General features: G+C 38.1%; 1 protein-coding gene across 8 annotated transcripts in view; it reads left to right on the top strand.

Annotated features, from left to right (window-relative positions):
- Window positions 1–16,938, top strand: part of FGGY (FGGY carbohydrate kinase domain containing) — a 529,413-nt gene that overhangs the window by 382,363 nt on the left and 130,112 nt on the right. For all 8 annotated transcript variants that reach the window (XM_074221312.1, XM_074221313.1, XM_074221311.1 and 5 more), the window contains one exon: window positions 11,566–11,673. In XM_074221312.1, coding sequence (XP_074077413.1) covers window positions 11,566–11,673 — 108 coding nt within the window. The remainder of the gene's footprint in view (window positions 1–11,565; window positions 11,674–16,938) is intronic.

The raw sequence follows: 16,938 nt of genomic DNA, 5'->3' as shown, positions 1-16,938 counted from the left end.
GGGGTGGCTGGGAAACTGGCTATGGACAACACTATCCCCATCCAGAAGAAGAAAAGTAAAGCAATACAAAACAAAGAAAAAAACCCTTCAGAACATGAAATGAACACTACATTCATATTTTTTAAAAACTTTTCTTTATGTACTTCTTTCCTGTCTTATGTGTGACCTTGGGCATGTGTTGTGAGGATTGGTTGGAGGAATGGGGGTATTTCAACTTGATTTCACACACAGCCTTTCATGTAAAAGAGGAATCCTGGGGTGAAACCTGGAAAATTGGGTGGAAATTTAAAATGGCTCCCTGATCCAGATATCATTCCCATCATTGGAATTCAGAGATTATGGGCTGCCCATAAGCTCATTTTCCCAACACCTTTACTGGGTGCTTTCACTCAGTGGGCTTCATTAGCAAGTGTGGAGGACACAGTCAAACTTAACTTGGATAGAATGGAATGACCACAATGAGTTTCTTCCATTTGTTTTAAGTTAGTGTCTAGAATTAACAGTAATGCTGCTATACATATATATATATATATATATATATATGTATGTATATATATATAGAGAGAGAGAGAGAGAGATGATATAGATATAGATATAGATAGATATTTATATAATTGTTAAGTATTCTGCCTAGCAAAAGACATTACAAACTACAAGCTCCCTTTTTTTAAGCTGATCTCTTAGAATTATAATTTTGTCTTACGTCATGTCATATATTTTATAGTCAGTGATATTTTTTCCTTTTTTATTCTAAAGAATGCCAGATGGGCCCCGGATCCATTCCCATCTTCGAAGGTTTGACAATGATTTCCTTCTCCTATGCCAGGGTTGAAATCAGGTCTGCATTTCATCCAGATGATCTATTCAAAACAAGAGCTGCCTCCTGGCAGTTGCTCACAGCTGAAGACTGTTCCTCTGGATTCCTCATTTCATTTGTTGCTGGTTGCTGTAGAATGTTTACATAGCTTACATGTTAGTATGCTTTTTTTATAGAGTACATTGAGAGGTTAAACTTACCCAGATTGGCTTTCCCTTTCCTCCCACCCTCTCTTTTATCCCTTTTCCTTTGTGTTTAGAAAACATGTCTTCTCCTTTAGAGAAAGAGAGAGAGAGAGAGAGAGAGAGAGAGAGAGAGAGAGAGAGAGAGAGAGAGAGAGAAGGAGTGAAGAGAGAAGGAGAGGAGAGAGGGAGAAAGAGATAAAGAAAGAAAGAGGAATAAAAAGAAAGAAAACCAGAAAGAATGAGTTGAATCTCCTTTGCCCTCCCCCCAAACCTACTAAGTATTGATGGGTCCTAAAGAACCCAAGCTCTTTTATCTTCCATTTCAATTCATGTTCAAACAAATAAATATTTATTAAGTGTGCACTTCTAAAAGGGGGTGCAGTGTGGAGGACAAATTGTTGGTCTTAGAGTCAAGATGATTTGAGTTTTATCCATTCATTGGGATAATCTGACTTGGTGGCTCCATATAGGCAAATCACTGTCTTACTACCAAACCCCTCTCCCCCAACTTGAAGAGATAAGACAGTAACAGACTATTGACTGATCTGTACCACTGAAGGATGTTCAATAATTCACAGCAATGAAGAGTTCTTGATGAAGTACTGTGCTTGGAGTTGAGAGATCTGGTTCCAGATTCTATCCCCAATGCTTACTCGCTACACAAATGGGCAAGGCACTCAACTTTTCTGCGCCTCAATTTCCTTATCTGTAAAATGAGAGAGTTAGAGTAGGTAGCCTCTAAGGTCCCTTCCAACTTTGAATATATTATCCCACATAGATGAAATCATAGATCTGGACAACTTATTAAAAGGGGGATCAGACACTCTATCTAACTACCTAGAGGAAATTACATATCTTTGGGGGAAATGTGTTACTTTTTTTTTAATGGAAATTTTATTTTTCCCATTACATGTTATAAAAGTTTTTCAACATTCATCCACATGCATATGCATATTTTAAGTTACATCATTTCCTTCCACCCTCCCTTCTCATGCCTTCCCTACAGTGGTGAACAGTCAGGTAAATATTGCACAAACACATTTGTGTTTAACATGTTGATGCTTTTGGTATGAGGAATTAGGATTCAGAGAAAAGAAAGAAAACCATAAGACAGGAAAGAAGTACATAAAGAAAAGTTTTTAAATAATATAAATGTAGTGTTCATTTCATGTTCTGAAAGGTTTTTTCTTTGTTTTGTATTGTTTTACTTTTCTTCCTCTGGATGGGGATAGTGTTGTCCATAGCCAGTTTCCCAGGGTTGTTCTAACTCTTCTGCTGCTGAGAGGAGCTGCAGTCATCAAAATTGATCAACTTACAATATTGTTGTTAATGTGTTGAATGTTCTCTTGGTTCTGATCCCTTCACTCAGCATCAATTCCTGTAATTCATTCCATGCTTCTCTAGAGTGCAAGCAAAATGTGTCACTTTTAGCTAAATATACTATAAAGTAGAAATCTAGAGGCCAAGCAGGGAATAGGAAAGATTGGACAGGAAAGATCTTAAGGAACCCATTTCTGAAGATGTTTCCAATCCATATCTTCAGCCCTGAGCTTTCAGACCTACATGTTCAACTTCTTATAACTTTCAATTGTTATTGGTCATTTGTGGAGTAGTGTCCGACTTTTGGTGACTGTGAATTACAAATCATCGATAACCAATAATGGGGTTTTTGAGGGGCAGACACTGGGCTAGTTTGCATTTCCTCTTCCAGTGGATTAAGGCAAACTGAAGTCTGTAGGAATAATAGCAGTATCTACCTCCCAGGGGTGTTATGAGAATCAAATAAGATGATATTGGAAAAGTGTTTTGCACAGTGACTGGTACATAGTGAGGACATAGCAATGTTACCTATTTAATAATTTTTATTTTAATAAATATTAGCATTAAAATTATTTTTGATAATATTTATTAGGTTAAATAAGTATCATAACACACAGTAATACATAAATGCTAGTTAATATCATATTTTCATTATTATCAAATTTAATATTTATATATATATCATGATAATTGTATTACCATTACTATATAGCACATTGTTATATAAATATTACCTAATATAATTATAGAAATTGTCATTATTACATAATTTATAATAATGATTATTTTGTTATTATCCTATAAACAGGGTTCAAATCCTGTTTACTACATATTCATCCTTTGGCAAATCACAAGTTCCAAGGGCTTCTTTTTGCTCAATTGTAAAATGAGATGGCAAGACTAGAGAGCTTCTGACATATATTTTTAGCCTATAATACTGTGTTTAGGTTCAAGTTATGAAGATAGATAGATAGATAGATAGATAGATAGATAGATAGATAGATAGATAGGGTGGGTGGGTGGGTGGGTGGATGGAAGGAAGGATGGATGGATGGATGATAGAAGGATGATAGATGGATAGATATGGATACAGATATATAACATATAGATTATGTAAATATATGTGTGTATGCATGTGTGTATAATATGTTTGTGTGTCCTTCATGACCTTGGGCAAGTTACTTAACCCCTCTAGGTCTCTCTCTTTTCCCATCTTTCTGATATTTACTCATCTGTAAAATGAGGGATTTGGACTAAATGACTTTCTACAGTCCCTTCCAAGCTCTAAATCTATGATCCCATTAAGTTTTGTCTGAAATGCTAGAGAGGCTGAGCTCATAGGGGAAAAGTCAAGGACTTGGCTACTTTTTATGATTAGGATAATTCCACACTTTAATAAGAATTAAGACTGGAGACAATTAGGTCTTAAATAAAAATCTAATTTATCAATTTCTTTCCCAGAATTGGCAACTTACTTTAAATTGTCTTAGATTTAGCCTAGGAAGAAGTTCTTAAGCCACAAGTTCATTAGCATTTAACTTTTTTTGATAAATATATCCTACTGTGATTGGTTTGCTTTGTAATCCTATGCATCTTGTTTTTTATATTTAAAAGCATAATTTCTGAGAAGCGGTCCATATTCTTTAATAGACTGCCTGAGGTTTTCATGATACCCACAAAAAAGGTTCTTAAAGACTGAGAGTCAATAGGGAGCCAATGAGAAAGTCTGTGTAGGAGAGTTACCTGTGTTTTATGAATATCAGTTTTGCAGGTGTGTGTATAGGATGGATTGAAAAAAGGTTAGAGAATAGAGGCAGGAAAAGTGATAGGTTTTAATTATAATATTTTTACAGTGAGAATTGATGCTGACAGTAACACAACAGGTTGTGGAATCCGAGAATCATAGATATAGTGCTGGGAGGGCCTTGAAGGTTATGTAGTCCACTCCCCTTATTTTATAGACAAGGAAACTGAAGTCTAAATTGCAAACCTTGGAGCGGGCCCAGGAATTCCTTGTCCTAGTTCTCTGGGATTTGAAATTGCTCAGCAAAACCCAAACCCAGGACAAACGCATTTGGGCCCTACATGCATGCCTGCCTGGCTAAATGTGGCTGCCTGCATGGAGAGGGGAGAAGACAAGGTTTTAGGAGATTGTGAAGGGCTCCAAGGTTTCTTGGCCATTAAAGAGTTCTTGCCAAGCAACATTTGGTGAGTTCAGGACAAGTGAATGAGAAACACATGGATTATATTTCCATTAAAATTACACATGGGTTTCCAAATGAAAGGGAATTGAGGATTTCGAGGTTAGACAATTCCAAAAAGCTTTACAATGTTCAGGACACTTAAATCAGTTTTTGGCTGATGTTCCTCAGCCCAAATTTGGGGACTGTTTGTTCAGTAGAGGGACCTGCCATAACGCTTCTTCCTTCTCAGCATAAAATGGGACTATGATTAATTTCCATGATCTACTATTCAAACTTATAGAGAAAATCCTGGGATATCAAAGTCATCAACAATGTGCTATCTTAAGGTGATAGAGTGGGAAGGAATCTTAAAAACTATACAGTTTAACCCTTTTTATAAAAGGAGAAACTGAGACATGAAGAAATGAGACAGAGCCAGAATAAAACTTGAGCCCTCTGACTCCAAGTTTTTTATCTTTTCCCATTGTACCACATTGCTTCACCTTTAGTCCTTTGTGCTGATATGGGACTGACTTTGTGGAGCATTGTACCTGGAGTCAGGATAGACCTGGGTTCAAATCTTGCCTTTGATGCTTCTTTGATAGGAAACCAAGAGAAAGCCATTTAATCTCTTTCTCCACTGTAAAACAGAGGTAATGACTAAAATACCTGCACTGCAAGGGTGTTTACTTTTATTGGTTTGGAAAGTTATTTCATCTGCCTGGGGAATGCATGGTGAAGAAATTCCCTCATCCAACCCAGATCAGCTACTTCTCAGGGAGGCATTTAAGGTCTTCTGTTTAACTCCAACCTACCCTTCCTATTTTCCAGGTTTCTCTTTCATGTTCTCTACACTTGTAATGAATACAACCCTCCATCCCCTGTCTCTTTCTTATGCCCATGCTATTCCCTATGTCTAGCATACCCTCCCTCCTCTTCATTGCCTTTCAGATTTCTTATTCCAAGAATTCAAGACTCAAGACTATGAATTCAAATCAGCTACCTGGAACACATTGAGTGGACTAGATAAATTAAAGATTTGACTAGGGTCACCTAGGCATTATGGCCATAAGTGGGATTAGAACTCAGGTCTTCCTGACTGTGAGGACCATGCTCAATATCCTTGAAGCCACACTTCTCTCAAGGGTATTCTGAGGATCAAACAAAATGATTTTTTTCTTTAGCACTACATTGGAAATGAGATGGGATTAATGCTGGGTGCTAGGATTGCGACTCAAATCTGACTTGATGTAACTACAGAATGTAAAGTTATGGAGGGAAGGAACCATTTCCTTTTTGGTTGGACAACAAGTTTTAATTCTTCCTCACACCCTTATTATCAGGATGACCCCCCCCCAATGAATCACTTATAGCTTTTTTTCTGCCTCAGTTTCTTCAGCTATAAAATGGGGCAAATAGCCACCTTTATTCCACAAAGTTGTCCTAAAACTCAAACAATAATAATGCTCATTAAGCCCTTTACAAATACTAGTTCATTGGATTCTCATAGCAGCCCTAAAGGATCAGTACTATTCCTATACCAGTTGTTCAGGTCAGTTTTCTGAAGCTTGTGAGTGACCAATTAATTGTCTAAGGCAGAATTTGAAGTCAGGTCTTCTTGACTTCAACCTGTGTACTTTTGGGCCCTCTGAAACAAAAGCTCTGTATTGAAACGTTAGTTATTACTGTTTTCACTCTGTCAGCCAGGAAATTATGTGAGGTTTCTTACTTCTTGGTGGCTGTCTGTTTCAGTGTGGAATCTTCCAAACACCATCGGGGCACCCAAGACAAGATGGCAGGAAGGAGAACCAATGAAATATCAGTAGTAAGATGATATCAAAGTCGGGAGGACACCAGCCGGTGTGGACAAACTCCCACTGCCAGACCTGAGTAAGGGCACACCTTCCAATGCCAACTCAAGCCTCCTTCTTGCTCTAGAAGCATTGATACTTGTATAGAGTGAGCCTCAGATCTGGCCAGGAGTTGCTTGGAAAGATGAGCAATGGAAGGTGGTGATATCCTAGAAAGAGATGCAGCATCTTCAAAGAGTTATAAGGGCTCAGCTTTCCCAAAGTCTTACTGTGTGAGCTAGATCAGTGATTTCTTGGAGTCTCAGTCAGTTCTCTAATAATCATAATAGATAACATTTATATAGCATCTATTATATGCCAAGTGGGTGACTAGAGGGCACCATCAGGAAGACTCATCTTCCTGAGTTCAAATCCAGCCTCAGACACTTATTAGATGAGTGACCCTGGGCAAATCACTAAACTCTGTTTGCCTCAATTTCCTCATCTGTAAAATGAGCTGGAAAAGGAAATGACAAACCACTCCAGTATCTCTGTCAAGAAAACCTCAAATAGAAGTTTTGGACACAATTGATATGACTCAACAAGAAATGATCAAGGAAATAATTCCCAAGAAACCTGGGGAGATTTGTTTGGCTTGATGAATAATGACATGAACACGTTATATATTATTGTTGTAAAACACAAATAATTTTGAAAGACTTTAGAATTCTGATTCATACAATTAAATGATGTCAAATCAATCTGGAGAACTATAGTACCCATCAGCTGACAGAGGGATGACTCAGGATAAGACACATTTGAAGATGTACTATTTCCTGCTAATGGGAGTTTGTTTTACTTTATTATACTTGCTTATTGGTCCTATCTCAAAGAAAACTATTATATCAAGGATTGTGCTTTTCTCTTTCTTTTTTATCTTGTCATCTCTTTTCTACAACTGAATGTGGGGGGTGTGGGGGAAAAATATAAATAATTTATAATAGGAAAATAATTAATCCCTCTTCCCCTCCCCCAAGCTATCATTTTTAGGCATAGGAAGGTGAAAGTCTTTATTATTATTATTATTATTATTAGGCTCAGTCAAAGGAACTACATGTTTACCCTAGAAATGAGAAGACTCAAAGAGAAAAGAGGAAAATTTAATTTCTTCAATATTTGAAGAACTATCTCAAGAAGGAGATATTCTGCTTGTTCTCTCTGATGCCTGAGAATAGATACAGGAGCAAAGGAATGGAAGTGGCCAGGATGAAAATTTTAAATTAGTGTCATGAAAACCTGCCTAAAGATTAGAACCATCTCAGAATGAATATGTTGCCTTAGATGGCTACTTGCCATGGCTTGTTCTTGGTGAACTCATGAAAGATTGCACTATGCAATGACATTATTTCTTAAGGTGAGCAAGAGATGGAGCTAAGGAACAAGCTTCCTTTGACTGGCCATTCCTGTCTTCTTTCAAATCTCCTTCCTACACATACTCCATGTCAATTAATATTATTGACCAAATAATTAACGTTATATTTCCGGACACTGTATCTTTACACTATCTCCAAAGAAACTCAAGATGTGTAAATTTAGAGACAATTTGGGCCCAATCTATAGTAGAGCACTCTGAGCTTATATTGGTCTAATCAACCAGAGATAAACACACTTTAACTTGACTCTAACATAGTGATGACATTTTGGTTGTCTTCAAGAACGAAAGACAACTAACTAACTAAACTTTATACAGGGGATCCCCCATATCTGGAATGCTATACTTCCTCATCTTGACTTCTTTTAGATATCTTGGTCTCCTTCCATGCACAACTTTGGAGTCTTACTACTATATGAGTTCTCTTCTCATCACCCCCAATTCAAATTCTTTCTTTCTCTAGAAATTACTTTGTATTTTCTAATCTCTATCCATGAGATTTACTGCCAATTCAGTGGAATGTAAGTTCCTAAAGGCAGGAATTGCTGTGATTTTGTTTTTACATTTCTAGCACAGTGCCTTCCATTTCAAAAATTTATAGTAGGTAATGAATGATTTTAAAGTGACAATATCCTAAAAACAAGTTTTCAGAAATGAATGGGTCATTTCATTAGAGTTGAAGGTCAATGGCCTAAGAAATCTTTTAAATTCTTTTTTCTATTGACTCCAGTATGGTCACTTTAGTGTGTGTCTGTGTCTCTGTCTGTGTGTGTGTGTGCGTGAAAGACAAAGAGAGAGACAGACAGACAGAGACAGAGATAGAGACTGAAACAGACAGACAGATGGAAAGAGAGACAAAATGAGAAAGAGACAGAGATGAACAGAAACAGAGAGACAAAGAGTTCTCTTTTACAGTGATATTTTATTTTTAAATATGTAAAGTCTTTGTAAGAGATTCATTGAACTAATTAAAAAAAACACACAGTAACCAGAAACTATTATTTGTATTCTCTAGAGAACCCAGGACTCAGGGTTGCTCAGAAATGTTTTGGGAAGTCTATTTCTGCATCTTTGTTTTATTGCTTATTTCTCATTCCTTTTTTTCTGCTTTTCTGATGAGAAGCATCTGTAATTCAAGATGACTATGGACAAACAAGAGCCAGTTTATGTGTCTTTCCAATAATGGAATTGGGACAAAGCCTACTTGGTATCCTAATTTCAGTAACATAGTTGAATTTCCAGGACACTATTTCATATCTTTGTCAGTGAAGTCAATCAGCAAGCATGCATTAAGGTCTTGCTCCATGACAGGCACTATAAGTTTTAGGGATATGAAGAAAAGCAAAATCCACTCTGTGCCCTCAAGGATTTTACAGCTTATTGAGGGAGAAAACATATAAACGGGTATGTACAAGCCAGATACAGAATAAATGGAGGTGAATAGCAATGAGAAGATGCTATTTGTCCTTCATTTTGAAGACTATTAATAATATCAAAGAGTCCTGTTCAAAAATTAGATTGAGCTAAGGCAGACTGCACAAAGTCATCAGCCTCACTCTCTCTTCCTGTGTCATGAAAATCCAATAGAAGTACAAAAGGCAGGCTGACTGGGGATGTTCTACAATGCAGTGGAGGAACTTGGTGTCTTCCATGTCTGACCATGGCACCTGTTTCAGCCTTCTTCATCACTATTGGAACAAATGTTCTTATTCACCCATTCTGGGAGGGGAAGTTTTTGTATGCTTGGGATAGATCCTCCTAACTCACCACTGGGTTTGAGGTCCATCAGTTCCTCTGGTTTAGGCCAGCTACTCGGGTATTTTACTAGGGTGTGGTTGCTGTACAGAATGTGTAAGTCAGAATGGAGTACCAAATGGACACCAAAGTTGATGAGAGCTTTGAAAAGGACTGGATAAGCCTTCCCACCAGAAGAGTTAGTTTTCCTTGTATACTCCATACATCCCAATGAGAAGTCACACACACAGTAGAGAATGGCCAAGCAAGCTGTATTCCAGAAGGTTGTATTTGTGTCATCTTGCGAAATTCCCAAGAAGCCAGGAAGGGAAGGGGACAGGGATAATCCATACAGAGACATAAAGGTAGACTATGGAATGTCCTGTCCAAGAACTTCAAGAAGCCAGTATAGCTGGAAAATAGAGTGTATAGAAAGGATTAAACTGTAACACAACTAGGAAAGCAGGAAGAAATAAATTTGGCAATAATTTTGAATGCCAAAAAGAGAATTTTACATTTTTATCCTGGCGATCATAGGGAGCCAGAGAGGTCTCTGTTGGTTGGGGGTGGGAAAGAATAGTTATATCTACTCTTTAAAAAAACTGACATTGGCCATTAAAGGACAGATGGACTGCACTGGGTAGAGCCTTGAGGCAAGAAGATATATTGAAATGTTATTGCAGTCCCCTAGATAGAGCTAATGAGAGTCTGAAGGAATAACTGTGTAAGGGAGGAGAAGGAGAAAAGAGGACATAATCAAGAGCTTCTGAGACAGTACAATGGCTTAAATTTGGGGAAAAATTGAACATATTGGGGTGAGTGAGGAGTCAAGTATAAGCATGAGTTTGCAAGCCTGAGTTACTGGGAGGGCAGTGTGTCCTTGGTAGTAATACACACATTTGGGAAAAAAGGTGAGTTTAAGGCAGTCCTATTTTGGATTTGTTGAGTTTGAGATACTTTTGCAGGCATCCAATCAAAATGCCCAATAAGAAATCCATGATGCTCTCAGGAGAGAGGTTAGGGTTAGATATTTAGATAAAAGATATGGAAGATATAGGTGATAATGAAATCCTAGGGAGATAATGAGATCCTAAAGTAGACTTGTATGGAAAGAAAAAAAAAAAAGAAAAAGTGACTTAGGAGAGCACCTTGAGGGACCTGCCATTAGTGAGGGTAATACAGATGAAATACTAACAAGAATGAGCAGAGGAAAAAGAGAAGCTGAAGAGAACATTGTCATGAAGACCTAGAGAGGGGAGAGTATTCAAAAGGGAGAGGTGTCCAACAGTGGCTGCAGAGGGTTCTAAATGGATGAGGAATGAGAAAATGAAGTTAGCTTTGACAATTAAGAGGTCATTAGTAACAATAGAGAGGGCGGTTTCAGTTGAATTATGAGGGGAACTATCAGATACGAACAGCTCGAAATGAATAAGGGAGGGATAGATGGGACAATCTGCTGAAGAATTCTGGAGGGATGGGCACAAGTATGTATATAGTGGACTTGTTATTGGCAAGGAGAAAGAACACTGCTTCATCTAAGACCAAAGTGAAGAAGGATATGGTAGGAAAAAGTTGCCTGAGTTGTGTGACATGGTTAAAAGCGTGGCTGTTAAAGATTCAAATATAATCATCTCCATTATGAAACCCAAATAGAGTGGAGAAATAGGTTGTGTGAACTGCATGTATTAGAAACTGGAGAGTTAGGGAATTTGAGAGAACAATAATATGCATATTGAAATTCCCCTAATGTGAAGGTAGATGGGGAGGAGAGAAAAGCTATGATCGCTGAATTCATAGAGGAAGACAGGAAAAATTTCCTGTGTGTCAGTGGGTAAGAACTTTCAGTTTCTGGACTAGGTGATCACTTTGGAGAAGTATGTCCCAGACCACCTTCCCATGGGAGGTTCAAAGACTTGTCTAGGGCCATACCACCAGCACACATCAGAAGCAGGATTTGAACCCAGAATCATTCTTCTGCCTTGTGTACTTGCCACTGATATAATTTATTTTCTACTTTCTACCAAGTCATTCCCAAATGAGGGACTGTCACATGTGATCAATCCAACATTTCATTCATTCACATGCTTTATCCATCTCTTTCCAGATCAGCCAACGTCCCATTTTTGTTCCGGGTATTTGGGGTCCCTATTTCTCAGCTATGGTCCCTGGATTTTGGTTAAATGAAGGAGGACAGAGTGTCACTGGAAAACTGGTAAGTTAAGTGAATGGCTTGATCCTTCAGGACATTCATTCATTCATTCATTCATTTATTCATCCATTCAATAAATCTTAAGGTCTTATGAATAATATGCAGGTCCCCTGCAAGGAAGTCTTGGGGGAAATAAAGTTGTGAAAATAGGAGTAGGAGGAGAAGACAGCCACAGACATAATACAGAAAATTTGACTTATAGAACAATTATAAATTATATTAACTATTGATTTAGAGTTAGAGGGACCTTGAAGGTAGGGAGATTTGAACCTAGCTTCTCAGATTCCCAAACCAGGGCTCTTTCCACTACAGCATTCTACTTCTCTTAATTATATGCTATTATGCATTAGTGAAGGGCCTTAAGGAATGTTTGCAAGACTCTTGCAGCTCTGTAAGGAAACGCAAAGCCCAATCAGTCTGTCCACATACAGATTTTACCAGAATCCCATGTTCCAGTAAGTTTCACTGGACGCAAAATCAATAGAGTTTGCTTTTGCCAGCTTAGGTGGATAAGTGAATGAGTGATGATTTATTAGCCTGGCTCCTTTATCATTTCCAACTACCAGCATGCATATCATACCCTAATCAGCAGCTTCAATCTTGCAAAACTGTAGGGAAGAGGATAAGAGGAGGGACTGAGAGGGAATGAGAAACCCAGCTGGAAGAACAGGGGTTAACTTGTTCTGAAAAAGAGATGCTTCCAAGAACATCCTGGGATGAAAGGTTCCTGGAGACTTCTATTGATGATTACCTCTCAGTGCCTTCCCATTTGCTTCTACTCCATAAGTCTCTGCTTCCTGTTCCTGACCCTGATCTGGTAACTGGCCTGAGATTAATTGTACTGTTAGTCTAGGTCCAGAACATTGGATGGTGGGCAGTGGCAGGAATTTTAGAATCATAGAATCTCAGTTTGGAAGGAATCTCATAAGGCTACTGATCCAACCTGTACTCAAACAAAAGTGGCCCCTACAAGACACCCAAGAAGAGAACTTTTTTTTACACAAACTAACAAGTATTTAAGTGTTAATGATGTACCAGGCAATGAAGAGGTTGCTTTTATTTTGTTTCAAGCCCTTAAGGGAAGGGGAACCCCCAGTTTCTTGAGGCAACCCATTCCACTTTGATTTGGCTTAGTTGTTAGGAGATTTGTCTTGAAATCAAGCATAAATGTGTTCCTTCATCTGGTTTATCCATTGCTCCTAGATCTGACCTATGCATGCAAGTCTGCTTTTTCTTATCTGCAATAATCATTCAAATACCTGAAGGGTTATCTTATTCCTGCTGGGTCTTTTCTAAGAGAACATCTAAAGACCCCCCCCCCTTTTCCTTCCATTAATTTTCAATTGGCATAGACTTCTGGCTTCATGCTATTCTGATTCTCCTTTGAAGATTTTCCAATTCATCAAGACCCTTCTTAAAATGTGCATCCATGTATTAAGTTAATGAATGGGGAGATGGAGCAGAGCTCTTTCTTCTCTGTGAGTCTGACACCTTCATTTCTGATTGTCTATGTATAGCCATTGGGTCTGCAGCAAGGTGGTGCAGTGGATAGAACACTGACCCTAGAGTCAGGAGAACAGTAGTTTGAAACCAGCCTCAGACACTTAACTGAGTGACCCTGGACAAGTCATTTCATCCTGATTGCCTCGAATCCAGGCCATCTCCAATGTTGCTGACTCATATCTGGCCACTGGATTCAGATTGCTCTAGGGGAGACTGATTTAGCACAGTCATCCCTCACTCAGAGCCCATTCATTTGCTTGTCATAGCATCATCTCCCTAATGTCATGGTCTTCTCTGAGAAGGAAGGATAAAAACCATCATCCTCAGAGTTCTGTATTCACCAACCAGATTTATGAATATTATTTTTTTGCCAATAATATTCCTTGCTAGAAAGATATTCCTCTGGAATTAATAGGATTATGAATTTCAATTAACCTCCTCTAAGATTATCAAGTTACATATTAAGAGTTGGAAGGGACCTCAGGTGTTAACTAATCCTACCCCTTTCCTTTGTAGTTGAGAAAGCTGAGGCTCACTGAGGCAAAGGTATTAAATAGCAGAATCATGTTCTCTGAGTCCAAATTCATCCCTCATTCTGTTCTCCCAGGATTTTTTTAAGAATAAGGAAGGGACAGAATTTGTGATTTCACTGGTCTTGGGGGCCTCCATGGAGTTAACTTTCTGAGTATGTAACAACTTCTCTACAAGTAATAAATAGTCTTAGATAGATGCCAGAATATGGTGAAATGAAGTGATTTACCTGGGGTCACAAAGCCAGTTTGTGACTAGGGTGGAACTTAGTCAAACCCATATTTTCCTTCCTCTAAGACCAGTTTTCTAGTTCAAATATGAACTCCGCAATTTCAAATGTAGGAACATGATGGGTCATTCTCCACAGCTGAAGACAATGAAAAAAGGTAAATGCAAAAATGACATTAGGCCCAAGCTCCAACACTCAAGGACTCCTAGGAATGAACTGTGAACTGAGAAAAGAAGATTGGAAGGTTTACCTAATGTTTTCAGTCCTCCTTTCTCCTTTCACTGTCTATTTTACTGGCTGGTGATAATTAAAATGGCAATATTATAATAATAATATTTTAAAATAATCACCAATGTTATTTTTATAATGTTTTAAAATTTACCAAGCATTTTTTGGAATGACCTCATGCAACCCACACCAAAAACCAAATTCAAGGAAGAATTCATCTCAAATCCTCCATGAATTAAGAGAAATCCCTGGTGGATTTGGAACTTTGGCTGAGGAATCCTGAAAATGTATTTGCTATGTTGTTTTCTTTGTAAGGGACTTAGTCCTTGGTTTTTATTCTCTTGCAAGACTAGATGGCACTGAATACTGTATGGCTGTCCTAAATAAGAGCTTGGCAATCCATTTCTTCTCTTCCACCTTCTGATTAACCCTTGATTCTGTTTATTTGTTTTCTCCCTATCATCAGATTATTATCTAAGGTCTGATCTTGGAGAAAAATAGGCTTAGATGCTGCAGGATAACCTCTCTTCTCTTTCACAAACATGGCACTACTTTGGATTTTGGTAGCTCCTAGCATTAGCCCTGGCCTTTATCTAAGGCTTCTTCTATTAACTCTTCATCACCCTCCCTAACATGGGATATTCCCAAAAGGTCAACCTCCATTCCACCCTATCCATGCCTTTTATCTAGGTACTCCTTTTGTGGATTCCAAGCTTGGTACAAACCATTGACTTTCCACGTAGTAATCAATCTCTTCCACTCCTTTGACTGTTGTACTGAATGCAAGAATCAGATTTAATCTTTTCCATAAAATCATCTTGGAAGCAACAAAAGTGAACCATAGACATTATTACAATAATCATTAATAGTCTCGAAATCTCTCTTGGGGACTTTTTCATATGGATATGAAAAATGTGTTATTTCCCATAATTCTCATAATCTCTCAGGGCTCTAACAACTCCTTAAGAGACTCCACATTTGAGATAATATCCAAGTTAGAGAAAGGAATTTACTTACCTGAGAGCTTGCCTGGGAAATTATAAGCTTCAACTCTACCTGAAAAGGAGATAAATTTGTGAAAGGAGAGGCTGATGGAAAGTGGACAAAAGCCCTAGTGCAGTTTTTAAGTCATTAAAGCTTAAAATTGCATTATGACTTTTGGGACATTCCATAATAAATAGAAATGTCTCTTTTCTGCTCATCTGTGTGTATGTTATCTCTGTCACCCATCTCTGTTTATCTCTAGATATGTGTATAGATATAAATGTATATATGTGCAGATATCAATAATATATGTAGATGTGTGTGAATTATGTGTATGCATGCCCATTACTTATCCATGCACTGGACACATGTATATATTCACATGTGTGTATAAGCATGTAGCTTTGTATGCATGTGTGCATTGCATGTTTATAAATGCACGTGCATATATAATGAATGATTTCTGATATAAATATGTAATGTGATATGAATCCTATATTATATATGCATATGTGTATATATGCACGTGTGTGTGTGTGTGTGTGTGTGTACGTGTGTTCCACTGTTGTAGATCTCTGCTCAATTCATCAGAGTTGTCCAGGAGTAACTGAGAAATTAAGTGATTTTCCTGGGTATGATTATAGGCCACTGAATGGTACAGTGGATAGAGCACTGGGCCTGAAATCAGGAAAGACCTGAGTTCCAATCCAGCATTAGGCATTCACTAGCCATGTGACCCTGGGCAAGTCACTTCACCCTGTTTACTTCAGTTTCCTCATCTGTAAAAGGAGTCAGAGAAGAAAATGGCAAACCCCTCTGGTATTTTGGCCAAGAAAATCCCAAATGGGGTCATAGAGACTCTGAAAGTATCAAAAATAACAGAACAGGTTATGGATAAGAATTAGCCCAGTGGAAAGAGAACTAACCTTTGAGTCAGGAAGACATAGGTTCAGATCCTGCCTCTGAAGTGCTTGGAAAATTCTCTAAGAGATCTTCAAAGGGAGTGCTAGCCTACATTGGTAGAAGATGTTCTCTCAGCCTTCCCTGTTCTGGTGAAATTGCAGATCCAGTCCTAGGGTAAGGGTACTGTCGCTACACATACACACATTAATATTCAATAGTGTGGGTATATAGTCATACACATGAACACATATGCATGTATATATCTGTTTACATAGAGATGCACACACACAATGTCTTCATGAATTTATGAGAGTGTATGGGTCATCCTCCACTCTAAGTTCCTATCAGAAATTTACTCTTTAGTGTCTTTTACTAGAATTTTATTAAAGCTTACTTCAACTAACCAACAAAGTTTGTTAACAAACTAACAAGCAAATCTTCAGCTTTGTTATTAATATAAAAAGAGCTCATGCTGGTGGAGTTTTCAACTTTCCAAAAGCCTTCCTCCACAGCCTTCTTGTGAGTTCAGTGAGGTGAGACTTAAGGGACACCTAATGACTGTCATATCGTTGGAGCTGACATGAAGGAAAGGATTCAAATTGTCATCATAGGAGTGATGGATTGAAGGCACAGAGAAGCCAACTGAGGCTTGATAGAAACTTGATCAAACCTTCTCTCAGTTTGAACTAGCACTGAGTTGTCTTGGGAGATGGTAGGTCATTCCTTTCTTAGGGGACTCCCATCGGAGGCTGGATAAGTGGTCCAAAGGGTCCCCATTCAAGGTTAGGTTAGATCAGATGACCCTGAGGTCTCTCTCATGAAGTCTATTTCTTAAAATGAGGAGATTGAGACTCAAATTTGTTGTGAGACTTGTTCACATTCTTGTAGGC

This window comes from Macrotis lagotis, chromosome 2, assembly GCF_037893015.1.
Source record: "Macrotis lagotis isolate mMagLag1 chromosome 2, bilby.v1.9.chrom.fasta, whole genome shotgun sequence".
Lineage (NCBI taxonomy): Eukaryota > Metazoa > Chordata > Mammalia > Peramelemorphia > Peramelidae > Macrotis > Macrotis lagotis.
The sequence above is the reverse complement of the archived record's forward strand: the minus strand, read 5'-3'. Positions and strand labels throughout refer to the sequence as shown.